A 20031-nucleotide genomic window follows, 5' to 3' on the forward strand; every position below is an offset into this window, starting at 1 on the left:
TTTATGTTTATTTTGTTAGATAATTTAACAATATTGTTTACTTTTGACCGGTTGATTTAATCGCGAATGATTTTTAAATAAAATATTTAATATAATATATGATTTTTAAAAATTTAAATAAATTTATTAATTAATATAATAATTAAAAAATTAATTATTCATTTTATGTTATTATTTGAAATTAATTACATTAAAATAAATATTATATTATTTAATAAATTATATTAAAAAATTTTAATTTATACCTCATAGTAAATATTTTATTATTATTCAAAATTATTTGTAACATTAATCTAAAATAAAAAAATTAATCAAAAGTAAAAAGTGTAAAACTGAAGTAAATAGACATCGGATGCTGTCTAATTCCTCACCGTTTTCTTTAACGAAGACAATGACTACGAATTGATAATAAAATTTAAAAAGCAAAAAAAAAAAAAAAAAAAATCCGAGGGGTACTCCTCCTCTTCTTATTTCTTTCCATTGCCTTTTCAAAAAGCAGAGCAACCAACCAACAACCCAAAAAGAAAAGAGAAAAAACACTTCACTGCATATTCTCTTTTCTCTCTTGATTTTTTTTTTCCTCGTTAATTATTTTTATATTAATTTCTCGAGAGAATCCAAAAACTTTTCTTATATTTCATCCTAGCTGATCCAGCAACCTAGTAACGCTTTTTAATTTTCCTTTTTCCTTTTATTTTTATATTTTTCATGATCTGTAAGTTCCAATTCTCCTTTTTTCCCTTCTATTATTTTCCCTTGTTTTTCTTGAATTAGGGTTTGAGAAAACCAACTATTATCTTTTTTTTTTTTTGGGTTCTTTGTTTCCTTTTCCCTTGGCTTTGCACGTGTTTAATTTGGTGTTTTATCTTGGCTAGAGTTTAGAGAATTTTCTGATTTAAAATTTTTTTATCTATATATATTTTTCTTATTCGTGGTTACATTTGGCATAATTGAAACATGATTTTATTTATTTCTGCTTAGTTACCACACTTCAAATTATCTGATTAATTGTTTTTTGGTTAGATGTTTGACAACTAATTAGATAATTAATTTTCTTAATTGGAGTAATTTATGTTGGTTAATGCTGATCCACATTTTGGTTTAAGCTGTTAATAAGTTTTTTTTTTCTTTAAATAATGTTTTATCCGTTCTTAATTCTTTTATAGTAATTTAAATCTTCTGTTTCGGAATCCAAAAATTAACACTTTTTTGGGTGATCTAACAGAGGGTAGTTTCGGAACAATGACGAGGGTAAATCGGAATTTTGGTGATACTATACAAAAGGAAGCAGTTCCAGCTGTATCAGCTGATGTGATATTTGCTTCGAGTCGTTTTCCCAATTATAAAATTGGGGCAAATAATCAGATTCTGGATCCCAAAGAAGATCCTAAAGTTTTGTCCATGAAGGAGGTTGTTGCTCGTGAGACCGCGTTGTTATTGGAGCAGCAGAATCGCCTCTCTGTTCGTGACCTTGCTAGTAAATTCGAAAAGGGGTTAGCTGCTGCTGCTAAGTTGTCTGAAGAGGTCTAATTACTTCGAAATTCATTTATTTATGCATTGCAGTTTTTTTTCAGATAGATTGCTAAAGACATTTGTTTAAATTGCCTAACATTAGATTGACTTGTTTTAGCCTTATGAAGAATCCAAGGAATTGAAGATAGGTTGTTGGAAACTACTTATAAATATGTTGGTTCCTGTTTTAATTTAATAATAAAAGGTTACTCAGTTTTGCTAGTGAGTGGCATTAAGATCAGTCGAATAGTAAATTTTGTTTTGTGGGTTGTTATCATTTTGTTATGCATCTTGGATTATCTCTGGATTGAAGAAATAGGTTAGGCCACTGAGTAGTCTGTTCATGCAAGTGATTCTTCTATCATTTTTTGTTGTTCCTATTCGCTGTTGAGAAGCATTGGGACTATTATTAATTTCTAACCAATATGGATTATGATGTGAACAAATTATAAGCTAGTTACTTGTTGGATTCAGGCTCGACTCAGAGAGGCAGCTTCACTGGAGAAACATGTCCTTTTGAAGAAGCTTAGGGATGCCCTGGAATCTTTAAAAGGACGTGTGGCTGGAAGAAACAAGGATGATGTGGAGGAGGCGATTGCAATGGTTAGTGTTCTACACTTTGCTTCTACCATTGAATTTATTACCTGTAAGGCTATAAGAGTGATACGGCAGACCTGTTTATCTTTGAAAGTTAAATGCTACTATAGAAAATGCAAAATTAAGTTTTACTTTAATAAAACTACACTATTAGTTTGGGTGCATAGAGAAATAATGTTCATGGTGAACGATGAGGAGAAAAAAAATATGCGTAACTTTAAGGGTATGATTGCTGATTTGTCGCTTCAGTTCGCTTTTTTAGTTTCAAGGATGTTATTATCATTTGTATCAACATTGTTCCGTGCTATAATTATTGGTAAAGCATAAGGACAGGAGTTTAATTCACCCTTGACTATGATATGCTGTATCCATCGTTGCTTGCTCCTAGTAAAGAAGGATTTGGTTTTAGAAATAGCATGGCAAGTGTATGGTGATCTTCTGCTTTCTGTAATAATGTTGTAAGTCTTATTGTTATCATTTATAGTATGGTTAGATGTGAAGCGAACTTCTTTTCTGGGAGAAAACTGTTCGTATTGTTTGAATAGATCAGCTTTGAGAATGCATGTCTTTCCCCAACCTTTTGGGCGGAAAAAATGGATAAAGATAAAAAAACAAAACAAAAAAAAATCTTTCGATGCTTGAGATTTTCTCTTTTGGTCTCTGGCTATATCTTTTCACCTTTGATGGTTCATCTAAAACTATCTAATTGGATTCTTGGTTAATGCATATTGCTTGCTAACTTTCAAGTGAGGCAATAATGACCTTTGAATTATGGTTGTGTCCCCAGGTGGAAACCCTGGCAGTTCAACTGACTCAAAGAGAAGGAGAGTTGATTCAAGAGAAGGCAGAAGTGAAGAAACTAGCAAAATTCCTTAAGCAGGTAATATAGCTTATGATAAATGCTGGATGATGCGCATCCCTTTTTTTCTGGATTTCATAATAAGTTTTTTTTAGGGATGTATATTTGTGTCATCAATATATCTAAAAATGCTGAACAAATTAAATGCATTATTTGTTTTATATACATGCAGTGCTTCGTAAGTGTGTTTTTGGTTGGAGAGAAACTGTAATTGCTTATATTGTTTTGATAAACGTTTAGAAAATCTAAATGAATTATCATGACCGAGTCTGTGATTTATTAGTCTTTCTCCAGAGCTTTCTGTATTTCATGTTAAAGTACCTCTATAGATATTTTTGGCTGAATAGTGAATACGTATGGCACCTTTTGATCCCTTATTTAGTGGAAGAATGCCTTTTTCTTTATTGATTTATTGAAGTACTGATTTTTTTTGGCTGGGATGATGTAGGCTAAGTTATGGTTCTCTGAAGGTAACTACTGTATATTTTGGAACTGGATTGTGAGGATATCTTGTTGAAATTTTGAATGAGATAATAGTTTAGGAAATGTTGAGCTCGCTATTTCCATTTAAAAAGTGTTTTATTATGCTAGAGACTTGTTATTGTAGCTATTGTTTGTGGCACCTGCCTTAACTTTAATATTTTCTCTCCTCTTAAATTTGTTTATTTGGTTTCGCCTTGTTCTGATTGCTGTCATTGAATGGTTACTGGTACAATGCTGGTAGAAATGCTTAGTTTGTTGCTTTCTGATTATGCTGGCAAGATCATTTTGCCTTGCCCATTTCTTCTTAATTATTGAGCCTCAGATAGGCAAGTAATCAAAAGACTTGCTTTCTTAATTCTAAAATGTTTCTGCTTCTATATGTAGTGACTCACAATCCCTTGTTATCAATGTTTTCCAGGGAAGGCTTGTGTTTGGTTCTTGTTTCCGGAAACTATTTTTCTATTTAACAGTTTTCAAGAGAATTGTTCTCAGGACACCCCATGTTCTAAAAATAATACTATTTATTTATTTATTTTCTGTTTTCACTTGGTTTCATTTTTGTTTTTCTGGAAATGTGTTTTGAGACCAAAAGACAAAAAAAAACCAACGTGCCTTGACCCTGAACAACCTGTATTTGTTTTAGAAGAGGGCTGCTCTGGTAACATCTGGGAGTAATCCGACTATGCTGGGCCTGGGTCCATAAGTTATTTACTTCTTTTTTTTCTGCTTAATGCACAGAACATAATAATTCTTCTGTTACTGCTTTACTTTTGCATGCTTGTGTCTCCAAATAGGCCTCTGAAGATGCTAAGAAACTTGTTGATGAGGAAAGAGCTTTTGCTCGCGCTGAAATTGAGAATGCTAGAGCAGCAGTTCAAATAGTGGAAGAGGCCCTTCAAGAGCAAGAACAAATGTCTCGAGCTTCAGGCAAACAGGTTTTTGTTGTTTTTTTTTAATATTATGTTTATTGACTTCCAAAGTTTGGTTATGGGGATTTGCATTTTAAAAGATCTACCTGCTAAATGCATCTAGCTTTATACTGATACTTCTCTCTTTCCACATTGCGTTGACCGTAAAAAATATCTACTGCTTAGGCATATCTTATTTTACTATCAATTAATACAAATTTCATATGTATACTGTTCTTTTGCGGGCCTCTCGGGTTCGTCATAGCAGTTTCTACTTTGTGCATTTTATTGTGGCAAATTTTTCTATATTTCTGTCTTTTTCTTTCATAACAAATATTTCATATGGATTTCAGGACTTGGAAGAATTAATGAAGGAGGTTCAAGAGGCTAGAAGGATCAAAATGCTACACCAACCTAGCAAGGTTTATCTTACATCCATGACTGATTTTTTTCATCATTGGTATTTTAAAACATTCTTTCAAATTAGTATGGGGTTTACAGCTTGTTTCTGTCTCAATTTTTTCTATCCTTGAAAATTGGTTTATTTTTGTGCGTGATGCAAGTTGTATGTGGCTGTTGTAGAAATTCAGTCTTTTAGTCCTACAAACTCATAATCTTATATATAGTACAAGGAATTTAGAATATCATTTGCGCTAACTGTATTTTGGAGATGGAGAACATTGTTTTTGGAGTAGTTTCATCATCTTTCTGCAGGTCGGGATGGTGTGCGGGTGTTGATGGGATTTCATGTTTAATCCCTGTTTCCTAGCCCTAATCTTTTGAGGTATATTAATGCCTTAAAGCTGTTAAGCCTTTTTTTGGATTAAGTTAAGGGAAAAAATCTATCTGTAAAGATAAAAATACAATAAATTACAGTGAAAAAAGCAAAAAATATAAGAAGTCGTTTGTTACCATATGCATGGTTTATGCTTATATTTTTTATCTTTTAAATATGATTTAATTCTAGGGCTTATCTAGGCTAAGGTAAAGTACCTACTTTTTTAGTTTGTTGCTGCTGCTTCTGTGGCTGCTGTTATTTAAAGATATGATTACCATAAAGCAAGTCTTAATATGACTGTGATTCTCTCTTGCTCTCCAAGTGAAGAATTAAAAGAAAAAGGAAATGGGCTTTTGTGATGAACACCATTCTTTTGTGATGAACACCATTCACTTGCTAGTCATGAATATCGTTCTTCTGAACATGAAAATCATTATTAGAATATGCACTTAGACATTTCTTCTGTGGCATTCTTCCACAGAGAGGGTTGAGACAACAATGGAATGGGATGCATAGTGTTGACCAATGCAGTTTGAATTGGTGTCTGACTTATGGAGACAGAGCCAATTCTTGGCACAACGTTTGGGTCTATATTGATTAGAATTTTTGTTCAAATGTTGCATTCTTAACTTTTCTGTTTGTCTCTTGCATAATGCTATCTAATTGAATAATGGTTTGTGTTTGGTTTCAAAATGAATCAATCTATGGAAGGGCTTGCTTAATATTAAGGCTGTTTGCACAAAAAGCAAACCTTTGCGAGTTTTTTATATTAATATATGTTGAAACATCCCCTAAAATATGTGTGCTTTGCAGCATGATTGATCAAATTGACACCATTTCTGCAAGATGTTCTTTCAATTCATTTTTAGTTGAACTAGTGGATGAGTTAAACAAATAACAATTTGCAGGTTATGGATATGGAACATGAGCTTCGTGCATTAAGGATTCAACTTGCAGAGAAGTCTAAGCATTCCCTACTGCTTCAAAAAGAGGTTTGCCTTTTACCTTTAGTTCTGTAGATTTTGTTAATCAGTTTCTTTCAGTCATTCTAGTCGCGATAGTTGAATGAATGTTCGTAGTTTTTTAGCTTATTCTCGGTTCTTCTGAATTTTTTTTTTGGTGGTACAATAATGAGCCACAAACTTTACATTTCTTTCGCACTTTCCATTCCTTTTAGCATATTGGTATGTGCTTTGTTGTAGGAACATTGTCTGAAACTAGAAAGTTAGCAAAGTCTATGTATCTTTGGCAAAATGTACTGATCTGAACTTCTCTGGTTTCAGTAGATTGAGGGCCTCATATGTTTCTGATGCATATTTCAAATGTTTGAACCAATTTAGATGTCTATTCCTCTATTCCTAAGAAATGTATAATAAGGCTGAATCCGTTTGTTCCTTGAATTGTGCTTTAGCTCCGTAGTTCATAAGATTGTTTTTCTGTTTCAAACTCAGATATACAGAAATAGGTGGATACTTAGTATCATTTCTTTTTCTAGTTTGTAGTGCTATACCGGTATTCTTTCTGAAAGATTTTCAATTTAACTCTTCTGGTTCATTCATTTTCTAATTTCTTACAGGCATTTGTGTGGAATGGACTGGTGCATATGATTGTAGTTCCCTTCGTTTTCTTTAATCATTGACTTTTTTAACCTTCTGCTTTCCTTAACCAATTTTTGCAGCTAGCAAGAAGCAAGAGAATCGAGGAAAATTTATCTCATTTGTATGAATTGGGGGGGGCTGAAATTTTAGGTTCATATTTGCGGATTAAACGTTGTTCTGATATTGCTCCAGAACTTTCCCAATGTTCAATTCAGTGGTATCGTATTTCATCTGAAGGTGGCAAAAAGGAGCTTATATCAGGTAAAAATAAGTCATTGATTGTTTACTTTTTGTGTTTAAGATTACTAATAGGTGGTATTTGATGCATGGTAAACTGATTTTCCTGATGAAAGGAATATTAATGTCATAGCATGTTTTTTGTCTTCATTTGCTTTATTATGCTGATTATTTTAGTAAATATGTTTAGATGTTGTTGCCCATCATGCGGTATTTTAATTACCTTGTCAGCCAATCATTGTTTTAACTCTTTTTATTCCTTAAAGTTAAACACATCGTGGCTGTAGATAAATATAATTTTTGTTGATTTATTTAATTAAGGTTGGAGGTGTTAAAATTAAGGCTTTGAAGAATAACTTGCTAATCCCTTGGATTAGCCTTTCATTATATAGACAATACTAAGGAAAGAGAACCAATTATAAATTACACATTAATGCTCCCAATTAATCCATCCTAAACTATTTCCCATGAAATATTCCCATAATATTCCAACTCACGCATACACTAACACTCCCCCTTAAGCTGGAGCATATATATTAGTCATGGTTAGCTTGTTACATAAATAGTCAACTCGAACTTATGGAGGTGATTTCATAAGAATATCGGCTAGTTGTTCCCCCGTGCACACATGCTTCAATAATATTTTTCCACTTTGTAACTTTTCCTTGATTAAATGACAATCAACTTCTATATGCTTGGTTCTTTCATGAAATACTAGATTGGAAGCAATATGAATTGCTGCCTGATTATCACATCATAGCTCTGTAGGGATCCGAACTGAAAGCCCAATTTCATCTAAGAATTGAACCATCCATAATACCTCTATTGTAGCCAAAGGCATGGCTTTATACTTTGCTTCTGCGCTATACCTAGCAACTACTTGCTGCTTGCTCTTCTAGGACACCAGATTACTCCCAAGGAAGATAGCATAACCAGATGTAGACTTTCTGTCTATGGGATAGCCTGCCCAATCTGCATCTGCATAAGCTCAAATACCCCCATCACTAGTAGAATTGTAGAGTATCCCTTTTCCAGGATTTTTCAACAAATATCGGTGGATGTGCATCGCTACTCTCCAGTGAGGATCTCTAGGAGCTGCCATGAATTGACTAACCACACTCATTGGAAAAGATATATTAGGTCTCGTCATGGTCAGGTAATTTAGTTTTCCAACTAGTCTCCTGTAAGGTGTGGGATCATCAAATAGAGTGCCATCTTTTGGAGAAAGCTTAATACCTAGATCCATCGATGTGTCTCTTGGCTTGGCAAGGAATAAGCTTGCATCTCTTAAAATATCTATCATGTACTTCCTTTGAGATACAAAGATTCCCTTTTTACACCTTGCCATTTCAATTGACCAAGATCTTTGGTCTCAAACTGGGACTTAAGATATATCTTAAGTTTGTTAATCCTAGTACTATCACTGCCGGTGATGATGATATCATCTACATACACTTCCAACAATATAAGGCCAGAACTTTGCCGCATATAAAATACTGAAAGATCCTTCTCACTCTGCCGCATGCCACACTGAACAAGAGCTGCACTAAATTTGTTGAACCATGTGTGTGGAGATTGTTTCAGGCCATACAGAGACCTACGCAAACGAAACACCTTCTCAGATTCCCCCTGAGCAACAAACCCCAGTGGTTGCTTCATATATACCTCTTCAGCCGAGTCACCATGGAAATTATTCTTCACATCCAATTGATAATGGCCATTTATGTGTAGCAACTAAACTAAGAAATAGGCAAATAGATGTCATATTTGCCACTGGTGAAAAGGTTTCCAAGTAATCTACTCCATATGTCTGCGCATATCCTTTCGCTACTAGCCTTACCTTCAATCTAGCCAGTGAACCATTAGGATTCAATTTTGAGGTGAAGACCCACTTGCATCCAATAACTTGCTACCCATCTGGCTAGGAAACCAAATTCTCTATATGGTTGGCCCCTAAGGCCATCATCTCATCCTTCGTAGCCTTACGCCATCCTGAATCCGCAAAAACATCACGAAGAGTACGCGGCACAGTAATAGAATCAATTGTGGCGATAAAAGTTTGGTTGAAGTTGAGTAGAAAGTCCTTTGTACAAGGGCGTGTATAGAGGAAAATTTTTGCAATTTCATGTACCTTTCCATAGAGCAATTGGTACAATCCTTAGCCATAGTGTCTCGAGGTGGATCTATCAACAGAGAGATTGTCTCGATAGGGGAAGTTTCCACAGGTGGATCTTTTAATATCGGGGCATGCCTTAAAAGAAGATGCATTGATCGGTGTACTATGTATCTGATAGATGAGAAAATCTTCTTCTGATATGATAGGTGATGGATGAGATTGTAGTATTGAAGGAAAATGAATCAACTCATGAAACGTGACATATGCTGTAATAATAAAGTGACCCGGGTCTAGAGACTAGCATCGATACTCTCTTGGGACATGTGAATAACCTAGGAAGATACACTTAAAGGAATGTGGGTCTAATTTAGCGTGAACCAGACGAGTGCCATGAACAAAACTTGTGCACCCAAACACCTTAAGGGAGATTGGAAATAAGGGATGTTCAGGACACAATACTTGAAGATGAACTTTTCCTTTAAGGACTGAGGACGGCAAATGATTTATAAGATAGCATGCTATAAGGACAGCTTCACTCCAGAACACCTCAAGAACCTTCATTTGAAACAAAAGAGCTCTAGCCAGTTCCAACAAATGACAATTCTTCCTTTCAGCAATCCCATTTTGCTGTGGAGCATCTGTACACTAGTATTGATGAACAATACCTTTTGCATTTAGCAATCGAACAAACTTTGTAGAAAAATACTCTCCCCTATTATCACTCCGTAAAACTTTGATAGACTTATCGAATTGATTCTCTATTTCTGCATGAAAGGTAGGGAAGACAGAGAATAATTCGAAGTGGCTCCGCAACAAATACAAACAACAAACTCGTGAATAATCATTAACAAATGTCACAATGTATCTATAACCAGATTTTGAAATAATAGGATAGGTCCCCATACATCAGAATGAATCACAGTAAAAGGAAACTTTTCTCTTTTATTAAATTGAGGTCAATATGACACTTTCTACAGTTTGGCAAGCTTGCACGATTCACAATCAAAATTAAAAGATGATAAATGTGGACATAGCTTGTAAAGTTGACATGGATGGATGACCGAAACGACAATGAAACTCATAAGCTGATGACAATTCTCCTGAGTATGTCATTAGTCTAGACTGTATCTTATGTATATCATCATGAACATAAAGACATCCTTCGATCTTTCTCCTACCAATAGTTTGCTTCATAACAGATCCTGAAAAACACAAAAAGTAGGAAAGAAGGAGACACTACAATTCAAATTTCTTGTAATTTGACTAATTGAAAGTAAGTTAAAAGGAGAAGAAGGGACATGCAGCACAGAATGTAAAGGTAACGTGGATATAGTTCAAGCCCTGCCACTTCACACAATATCTATAGAGTTTCCATTAGCAACCAAAACAGACTGTTTCCCCATCATAAGAGTATATGAATAAAAAGTAACTGTAGTACCCTTCATGTGATCCAAAGCTCCTTAATCAATCACGCATGTCCTGGAGGGGGTAGCCAGGTATGCAATAGATTTACCTTATATAAAAGTTGTTGTTGGAGAGGAGATCAAACTCTGATTCTGAAGCATCTGAATAAGCATGTCATACTCATCTTGGGATAATTGAACTCCCTTCTCCTCTTGCTGCTAGTGGGCCAAAATTACCTCAAAGATGTGGACAAACATTCCATAAGTGTCCCTGCTGTCCACAATGATAGCAGAACTGTGGGTCTCCTCTACTAGTTCCACGTGCTCTTCCTTGTCCACTACGTCCTCCGTGTGGTGCTCGCCCTTCATGTTGTGAGGCCACAAATACTGCTCATGTCTTCCTATGGAGGATCATGCTAGGGATCCTGCTCAGGCACTTATAAGCATCCAGTAAAGAAAGTGGATCTCTGCCGGCTAACATCTGAGTACTAGCACTGGCGTACTGTTTTCTCAATCCTGCTAAGAAAAACACAACAGCTAGAACCTCTCTTTGCTCTTGGTTTGTCTTCAAATCGGTAAACAATGGCATGAGTTCATTAAACTTGTCATATACATCCTTGAACGCAAGAAAATATTCCCACAGGCTCCTATCGGATTGCTCCATTCTAGTCCACGCCCTGGTAACATTTGAGATCCTCTGCCAATTATTAGAATTTGCATAAGCAATTTTTTAAGCATCCTAAAGTTCCTTACTTGTGAGGTATTGATTGAACATTACCTTGACTCGTCGTTCCATCGAGTTGAACAATTGTCCAAATACTTGATTTTCCTGCTCCCACACTGCATACTCTGAGCTTTCCTTTGTTGGCAGCTCACTTGTCAGAAAATAAGCCTTTCCAAGACCTTGCAAGGTCACCAACATAGTCTTATTCCATGACAAGTAGTTGGAGCCATCAAGTTTCTCATCCAACAACCTTGAGCCCTTGATAATCTCCTGAGTTATCAATTTTGATTTGGTTGCCTGTTCTTTGGTCGTGGCCACAAAAACTAGTTCTACAGTCACGTTCTACATTGAGAAGAACTTGTCTCCCTTAACCAATAATTCACAAAGAGGTTGCAACCCTTTCTTTTTGCCACCTTTGAGAATAAAGGGGCGGCCCCCTTTCAACAAATGAGGGACTATTGAAGAGGAAGGAAAGGCTTTAAGTATACAACTTTAAGGCTGCGGGATCAAAGTCTATAGTAGTGATGGCTTGGGTGACAACGCGGGGCTATTGCAAAGGGATTTGGGGAAAGAGAGAGAGAGGAGGTTGCGTTGCTGGCTTTGATGCCATGTTAAAATTAAGGCTTTAGAGAACAACTTGCTAATCCCTTGAATTAGCCTTTCATTATATAGACAATACTAACTAAAGAGAATCAATTACAAATTACACATTAATGCTCCCAATTAATCCCTCTTAAACTGTTTTTCATGAAATATTCCTATAATATTCCAACTCACACACATGCATACACTAATAGGAGGTTAAGCATGCAAAATAGTGTTACCCATGTTCAAGTATCCCATTAGACATTAAGTGGTCTAAAATGCAAGGATTATCAAATGGGATAGCATGTTATTTCATGATATTGAAAATCAATATGTTTGTCATATTCAAATCAATGGAATTAGTGGGGATGTCAATTTATCCATATTCGATGAGAAAATCAATTTTTTACCCAAGTTGAGATGGTATGGGTATCAAATTTTGGGAATATGGACAGAAATGGGTATGATTTTTAAATACCTTTTGGGCATGGAATGGGAATGGACACTATATCACCCACCTTGTATTGGTACCCAATATACATTTAATAAATATATAAATATAGAACATATTTTATATGTATAATAAACTGTTTAGTATAAAAACTAAAAAAATTTCCCCTTCTTTGTTTTCCATCTCCTCTCTCTACACTAAAAATTCCCTGTTCTAGGGGTTAGTGTAATAAATATTTTAACCCCTTGTTCATTTCCCTCAACTTCTCTCTCTACCCGACGGTTGTTCCTCCTCTCTAAAACCCAAAAAACCCTGGCACCATTTCTCCACTGTCCTCGTTGATTCCAGTCACCAGAATGCTCCCTACTTTCCTTCTTTCCCGCCCCTTTGACATCCCTAATCTGAATTAGTCTCCCTAATATGGTAACCTGAGTTGAGGTTTATTAAATTTCCATGAACTTTTGATGAACTTTCAGAGATTATGCTTGCATTATCAATTCAGCCTATGGATTTTATGATAATTTCTGTATACACAATTTAATGTTTGTGTCTGTTCTTTTCCCTGGCTGGCAATATAGGTACAGCTACTTTAAGTTTTACTTTTTTTTAAGTAAAAACTGAAGTTAGCTATTACTAATTATTGCTAATTCTGTATTCAACTAGATTATAGGAGAAAGAAGACTATGGCATGGATGGACTGAGCTATAAAAGAAAGTCAACGTAACTTGGCATTGATTAAGTAGGCAGACTTTCTTTTCTTTTTTTTTTTAATGGGGGTGGGGTTTGGGGTGAGGTGGGATGGGTTGTTTTTGGTTAAGAGTAGTTTATCATAACAAAATAATTTCAGTAAGCTACACGGAAAACATTAGTGAAGTGAGCATTATTGACATCAAGATGCTAATGCCTGACTCTTATGGGCAAGAGAATTATCTATTTCCCTTTTGGATCTGATTTTGTTTTTCTACCTTGCTTTGTCCAGGTGCTAGCAAATCAGTTTATGCTCCAGAGCCTTTTGATGTTGGTCGAATCCTGCTGGCTGAGATTATTTATGATGGCCAGCTAATCAAATTGACAACTACTGGTGCTATTGATCCAGGTTTGCTATGCTGGTTTTTTCTTTTCATGCCTACTTTTAATTTTTTATTTTTGAATTTGGTAAAATTTTATTTCTCATTATTTATTGAAATTTATAACCTTTGGTTCTTTGTTTGTGAGAGCAGCTGCTGGTTTGGGAAACTATGTGGAGGCACTTGTGCGGAAACATGATGTTGAATTCACTGTATGTTATCCTACTTTAAAAAATTCACTCATATATGGCTAAATGGATGGTGTTATTCTTTATTTGGTTTGGGTATTTCAATTAGGATTTGGTCATTGATTCTATCTATACTTATTTAGTTATAGTTTTATTTTGGTAAACTTTTTTTCCATTTATACTTCAGGGCAGATAAATAAGAGTTTCCACTTGGAACCAACTTTTCTTTGTAATTAAAATGCACCTACCATTGCTATCTTGTTAAAAATGGTTCCTTAGGAAATGATCTCTTCTCTGTTTATTTTTGTTCCAGATATTACATTGTTCTGTGAATAGTCTACTGTTTCTGCAGCTCATTAGAGCATTGAATATCTAAACTTCTCCCCTTATCCTTGCTGGAATTGTAAAACCTAAACAATCTCCCAGACCTTAAAGCCTTAAAATTATAGAAAAATAGTTTTTAATTTAGAGCACCTGCGCCAAGAGGACTTCCTGTCTAGCGTAATTCTCTGGTGCAAGTATTGGTTGCTTGGTTACCAATGAACCTTAACTTTCTTGTCGTTGACCCTGCTCCTCATTAACCAAATAGGCTTTACGCTCTTGCTAGCACTTGTTTCATCAGTGCATCCAGTTTTGGTTCATAAATTGACATGCTGAAAAGGTTTTACCAATGGTTTATTGGCTTAATTTCATCTCATCTGTTTTTCACTTGTTTGAGGTATGGTTGGATGGATGAGGATAATGTTACTTGTATCTGCTAAAAAAATTTAACTATTTATTTCTTTGTTTTTGCTTCTAAATTATGTTTATTTTACAGGTAGTTGTTTCCTAAATGAATAGATAACGAATATGCTTCTCATGTCTTCTGTAAAGATTTTAACCACTTATATCTTTATTTTGGCTTCTAATATTATATCATTACAATTTTATTATCTTATCAGGTAGTTGTTACCCAAATGAATGGTTCAGATCATCCATCAGAATCTATTCATGTACTACATGTGGGAAAGATGAGGATGAAGCTATGTAAAGGAAAGACGACAATTGCTAAAGAATATTATTCCAGCTCAATGCAGGTATTAAAGTCCTGTAAATTTTTGCATTAATGAAAGATGCTTTGATGTTGTTTGAGGATGGTTCTGTGCATATCCTTCACATTGTTCCTTTTTGGCTTTTCTTTGGGTGGTTTTGTTTAGAAGAAATTGTACATACTAGGCACTGAAACAAGTAAAAGGAAAAAAGCATAGAATGAGAATTGCATGCAAAAATGTGGATAATGCTCTCTCTATACATCTTTACAAATAATCAACAAATTGATATGAAACGTGATTTCTGATATTCATGTCTGATGTGCGTACTATGTTTTGTTTCTTACACCTCGTGCTTATGCTTTAGCTGTGTGGAGTTAGAGGGGGCGGAAATGCAGCCGCCCAGGCATTGTTTTGGCAAGCAAACAAAGGGCTTTCAGTTGTATTAGCATTTGAATCAGAGAGAGACAGAAATGCAGCCATTATGCTTGCTAGGAGATTTGCTTTTGACTGCAATGTAAGTGGTTGTCCAAATTCTGCTTTTTTACACCGAATGCGTTTGAGTTGAAACCTGTGAAGTTTTCTTTTCTTTCACTGTTTTCCCCCCTGGTAAATGAATGTTTTCTTTTTATTTTTGAAAATGCCAGATCATGCTCGCTGGCCCTGATGACAGAGATCTTTAGGAACCTAATAGATCTCAGAATTCTGTTTTGCTAATTGTAATTGCTTTGAGTTTTATCATGTATCATAAGTTTGTAATGCTAGGACGTGACATTATTTGATTCTGTATTGGGTTTCCACCATTCTTTTTTTTTTTTTTTTTTTTTTTCCTATTTTGCCTTTTCCTTTTGCATTCTCCTGTCCCAATATAAAGGCATTGTTTTTGGTTTGCCTTTCGTATTAACATAACATATTCAGACCTAGCTTTGGAGGATTTCTGGAGCAGTCTATATTTGTTGAATGGTTTATGCATAACGACTGATGTGTGAATGATGAGTTCGCAATTTGATATAAGCCATTTCATTATCTTAAGTGTTATTGTAATGCCCTTTTATGGTTTTCCTATGTACAATTGGTATAAAAAAATTTGTAGCTGTGCCTATGATATTTGAAAAAGCTAGCAACATTTCTATGTCAATCACCATATTTCTGTTTATCCTCGTATTTCATGTGCTTGGTGGTTCATCTAAGGCTCATTTACTGGCTTAAGAATAAGCTTAACATTTGCTCAACCCAACTTCAAGCGCCCACAAAAAATAAAAAGAAGAAAAGGTTATGTGGATGATGCACAAAGGACAATTCCGACCAAAAGTTACATTGTTTTTTTTTTTTTTTCCAACAAAAAATATAACCATCTTTCAAATACATGGATGAATTACATTGCTTAGTACCAAAATAAATAAATAAATAAAAATCCAACTATAATAATGTAATCGTTAAAATATTGAATTGTAAATTTGCTATAAAGAAGTCATATAATAATAAATTAAAAGTTCGAATAGTAGCTATCTGTGAAGAAACTAAAATTACGAAGTTTGTGTGGAAAAAAAATCATAATATATTGTTAATATTTCTTAATCCGCATATGACACATTGGCACTCTTGACATCAAATTCTGGCTTAGTCTTCACCTACGACAGCAGCTTGATATTATTAATTGGAATTTTACAATGGTACTTCACATTGGTTACAAATCGCTTAAAGTATAAATTAAGATCGTTCTATTTTTTGTGTTTAAGATTTTTTTTTTTTTTGATTGATCTAAATTAATTGATATTATATTAAAATTAACATTTAAAGATTATGAATTAAAAAAAAATTATATACGTAATATTTTTTTTTAACTAAATACAAAGAGGATTCAAGAGTCAAGAGCCCATAAAAAATTTTTTTAAAATTTTTTCCTTTTTTTTGATAAATATAAAGATAAAAGAATTTTAAATATTAATATTTAAATCTTAAATCTATTGAATTTCATATTCGGATTCAAGTCAACACTTTCCTTTTTGTATATCTAAGTTAAAAAAATTCAAAATATTTCAAGATTTTCCTCACCATGGAAAGGTACTTAATTCAGCCCTGTTTTATCAAGGAAATAAATATCTCTAAGCACATAACTAATAACTTAGAAATTAAAATTAAACTCTGGCTTTCTCCATATGCACCTAGAAATTACATATATATATATATATATGAGTATAGATTTATTTTAGTGTAATTCTTATATTTTTTTACTTTTAAATTAAAATTAAATTTATAACTCGTTTGAATAAATCTATACTCATATATATATATATATATATATATATAGGAGATATCCACTTAAATAATGTAAAACTAAAAATGTTTTACATATTTTTTTAACTATGATTTGAACAGATCTAAGGGATGAGAGAAATAAGTAAAAAAAAAAAAAAAAAAATTTAATGTTATCTCTTGGAATTATTAAAATGAATAATTAAAAAAATATGTAAAATTTTTTTAATTTTACATTGTGTAAATTGATTTTTTTCATATATATGAAAAAAGATCAACTTATACATAATAGTATCAATCTTACTTAACGAACTCGATTTTTACTTGAATAGGGATGGAAGATGAGAATCGCGATGGTGACGGAGAATATAGCATTCACCTCGTACATGTATTCTACATATATAATATTTAATAAATAAATTTTTTATTAAATGATGTAAATTATTATTTCAGATTAATTAGAATTAATACATTTTTATTGACAAATATATATCAATATATATTTATAAAAAATTATCTAAATATACAAGATAAAAATAAAAAACTAAAAAAATAAAATTTTATTTTTATTATTTTTTAAATTATTAATATGAGGATTACACATACTCATTACATATCCATAAAATAAAGATGGAGATAGATTTGAAATATTTATTGGATATGAGTACGAAGATAGATAAATATAAAAATCTGAAGACAAAAAATGCTTTACCCATCGTATACCCTATCATTAATATCTCTATTTATAAGTTTTACATATTTTTTTAATCATTTATTTTAATAGATTTAAGGGATATGAGAAAAAAATCAACTTACACTATGTAAAATTAAAAAAAAAAAAAGTTTTACATATTTTTCTAACAATTTATTTCAATGCATCAAAATGGTGAGAGATAAGTAAAAATAGAAAAAAATATTTTAATATTATTTCTTGAATTTATTAAAATCAATAATTAAAAATATATAAAATTAAAAAAATTTTACATTATATAAGTTAATCTCTCTTTTATATAGAGAGAAATCAATTTACACAAAAAATTTTATACTTTTTTAACCTTTTAATGCAAGGGACGAAATTAAACATCTTTTTATCGTTTTCATTTATCTTTGTTCTTTAAATCTATTTAAATCAATAATTAAAAAAATATAAAATATAAAATTTTAAATTGGTGTAAGTTTATTCTTCTCTCATATATTTATTTATTTATTTATTTATATATTCCCCAAAAAATCATTGTATCGGTCCTCCTCACTACTTTTTTGGGCCATTACTCGTCCACGGTTTAAGAATTATTGGATATTTTAAAGTAGCCACAGGTGGTAAAGGTGTTAAAAATCTGTATTAAATCAACAAAAAATTTGCAAATCAATTATTAAATAATTGGATTTTAAACCTTATTTAATTTAATTTAAAATTTGAAATTAAGATAAAAGTATATATTTAAGTTACTGATAAATAATGTTTTTAAGTTTTACTGTACAATGTTGTTTTGTTTAGGTGATATCAAAATAAAGGATAGTAGTCTAAAAGTTTTAATATATATATAAAAAATTGAAAGTTCAAATCTCACAGTACACTATCCTTATCCTATGAATAATAATAATAATAATAAAAAATAATAAAATTTATGAAATTTTGTTGGCTTTAAGAGTGATAACAGTTACTTCAATTCAGATTTGATTTGATTTGATTCAGATTTGATTTGATTTAATTTTTTAAATATTATATAATATTATAAAAATTTATAATTTAATTTGAATATTTATTTAATTTAAATCAACCGATTCAAATTTTACAGATTTGATTTAGTTTAATTTATTGATTTTTAATTTTTTTAATTTTATATATTATTTTAATATAAAATTTTAATATATTTAAGTAGATTTTGATATAAAATTATTAATTTTATTTTATAAAATTTTAAAAAATATATAAAAATTAAAAAATATATATAATTTGATTCGATTCTATTTTTTTGATTTTTTATTTTTCGATTCAAATATAATATATATTTACTATTTAAATTTGATTCGAATTAAATAAAAAAAATTGACCCGAATCGAATAAAATATTATAATTTAAAATAAATTTTAAATTTCTCATATATATTTTTTTTACCCGTAGTTGGCCTTGCCTTTGAGGTATATAACTTAGTGAGTCTTTGCCCAAAAAGAAAAACAAGAAATCTTGAAGTAGGTCCACAAAATCTTGATATTACAAATATCGTGAAACATGCTTTTTAATCGAAGAAGAAAGATGATTAATTTGGATAGAAATCATTATCAAGCAAAGTTATTTTATGTATCGGCCGACAGTCTTTTTATTTGTTTAAATTTTATAAACGTTCGAAGGATTAACACGTTAATGAACAAATATTAAACAAATTATAGAAGTGCTTTGCACTAATGAATAAAAGAAAAAAAAAATAAAGATGTCTGCCATTCACTAACTATAGCCACGTGATATCTCCACTCTAAATGTGTTGAGTTCGGGGTCCTGCCCTTATTGTTCTTAAAATAAAGGCCCATAATTTTTTGGTTTCTTTTAACCCAGAAATAGGAAGTCTTTATTTTAAATGACGTGGGATTAGATTGAAGTTTTTTAAGAATAAATCAAGAGTTTATTTGTTAAATTATTTATTTGATAAGATTTGTCCATTTGTTTTTTTAATTGTTGTTTAACTATAATTTTAATTAGAAGAGAATTTTTTATAAATATTATTTAATAATAAAAATTTTTTTGGTACTCCATAGTTTTTTTCTTTCTTTGCGTAAATTTTGATGTTTTTTTTTTTACATTATTGATTATTATTAACTTGTGAATTTGTTATTTATTTCTTGTAAATTTATTATGATATATTATTTTTATGTTATTATGTTTATCGCTTCAAATTAACAAGTAATATCAAAATTATAGTTATTTTCGAGACGTCAATATTGTAACAAATTGAGATAGAGTTATTATAGTAATTAGTAAATTTTATTTGAGATCATTGAGAGCAATATAAGTTTTATGATAAAATTAACAGTATCAAATAATTCAATTTAAAAGTCAATGGAAGATCATTGATATTGTAAAATTTTGTGTAGATCGAAATTAAGTGATTTAGCTAAATTAACAGATATAAAAAATGAAAATAAATAAATTAAGCAAAAATAAATAGTTCATAAATTTGACAAATAGATAATGTAAGAAATTATAAAAATTTTTTTTGATATTTAACTCAATTTATATACGTAA

General features: G+C 31.8%; 1 protein-coding gene across 1 annotated transcript; it reads left to right on the forward strand.

Annotated features, from left to right (window-relative positions):
* Positions 1 to 447: 447 nt before the first annotated feature.
* On the forward strand, positions 448 to 15566 carry LOC111303897 (stomatal closure-related actin-binding protein 1-like). The gene is made up of 13 exons (XM_022900402.2): positions 448 to 715; positions 1226 to 1524; positions 1987 to 2115; positions 2897 to 2989; positions 4246 to 4386; positions 4713 to 4781; positions 6046 to 6129; positions 6816 to 6996; positions 13231 to 13347; positions 13472 to 13530; positions 14448 to 14582; positions 14902 to 15051; positions 15182 to 15566. The coding sequence occupies exons 2-13, from the start codon at positions 1243 to 1245 to the stop codon at positions 15215 to 15217; spliced, it is 1476 nt and encodes a 491-aa protein (XP_022756137.2). The 5' UTR covers positions 448 to 715; positions 1226 to 1242; the 3' UTR covers positions 15218 to 15566.
* Positions 15567 to 20031: the final 4465 nt, after the last annotated feature.

The sequence above is a fragment of the Durio zibethinus genome, chromosome 13, assembly GCF_047325235.1.
Source record: "Durio zibethinus cultivar Kanyao isolate XHJ-2024 chromosome 13, ASM4732523v1, whole genome shotgun sequence".
Classification (NCBI taxonomy): Eukaryota; Viridiplantae; Streptophyta; class Magnoliopsida; order Malvales; family Malvaceae; genus Durio; species Durio zibethinus.